This window comes from Atta cephalotes (assembly GCF_000143395.1).
Source record: "Atta cephalotes unplaced genomic scaffold scaffold00007, whole genome shotgun sequence".
Taxonomy (NCBI): Eukaryota; Metazoa; Arthropoda; class Insecta; order Hymenoptera; family Formicidae; genus Atta; species Atta cephalotes.
In genome coordinates, this window is record NW_012130071.1 from 750,591 (window position 1) to 751,718 (window position 1,128).

General features: G+C 35.2%; 1 protein-coding gene across 1 annotated transcript in view; it reads right to left on the reverse strand.

Moving 5' to 3' along the window:
* The window catches only part of LOC105626889 (60S ribosomal protein L3), a 10,395-nt gene extending 10,020 nt beyond the window's left edge, over nucleotides 1-375 (reverse strand). Inside the window, exon 1 of the mRNA XM_012208179.1 lies at nucleotides 189-375. Coding sequence (XP_012063569.1) covers nucleotides 189-345 — 157 coding nt within the window. The 5' untranslated portion in view covers nucleotides 346-375. The remainder of the gene's footprint in view (nucleotides 1-188) is intronic.
* Between the last annotated feature and the right edge of the window lie 753 nt (nucleotides 376-1,128).

The window sequence follows — 1,128 nt, forward strand, 5'->3', positions numbered from 1 at the left end:
TTAAGTTAACTAACTAACTAACTAACCTAACCGAACTAACTACTAATAACTTACGTTCGTACATATATATATATATATATATATATATATATATATAAAATTACAAAAACATTAAAAATATTATTCTTGAAAAAGTTTAGCAATTATACAAAATACTTTTACAAATTTTTGTCCTATAATATACTCACTTGACCCAGGACGATCAGCTTCTCTTACTACGTGAGTCATACCAGCTTTGTAACCGATAAAAGCAGTCAAGTGTACAGGTTTGCTAGGATCGTCTTTTGGAAAAGCCTTTACCTTTCCGCGATGTCTCTGAGATCTTTTCTTCGGATAGAACCCCATCGACCCGTGTCGAGGAGCGCTGAACTTCCTGTGCGACTACAATAAAAGACGCAGAAATGAGAAACGTGGAACAAACGTAAAATTAAGATTTTTCGACAAAAAGAAAATCAGACCGCCCTAGAATATTATCGTCAAGATTATTCGGACGAAAACCATAAACTTTTAATCTAAATCATCATATTAATGACATAAATTATTATTACGAGGCATCGGCGTCGCACAAAGAATCATGTGCTTGTAAAATTATCTATCTGTTCCCACCGCAAGATGCAAACGACATCGTCGACATTTGCTATAATATTTGTCTAGAAATTCGACACAAATATTTAAAAGCATGATTACGTAGGTTTCTGACACCGATGGCAAAGAAAAAGTATTAATTTTGTTGGATACACGGACATATTGCAAACTCCACTTACCATGACGTCGTCGATGAATAAAATGAAGCAAAATGGACGTTATAACAGCGAAATGATTGCTTTTATATCTATCTTTGAGGCGCATTTATATGCAAATGTTATGATGCGCTTCCATGGGATACGGAACTGCGATATGCAGAACTGTAGAATGTTCGTGATTGGTCATAGCTTTAATCCGCTGATTTCGCCATTTTCTATTGCGCAAATTTATTTTTTTTGCGGATTCCGAGGGTGCTTGCGTGTGTGCGTGTAGATAACCCAAGGACTTCGATTCTTTCCCTCGGTTACTTTTTTAAAACTTCCAAAAATTCAGATTATCTCAAGTTTGTTCGCGTCGCATGATTCAACATGTAATATATTTCTA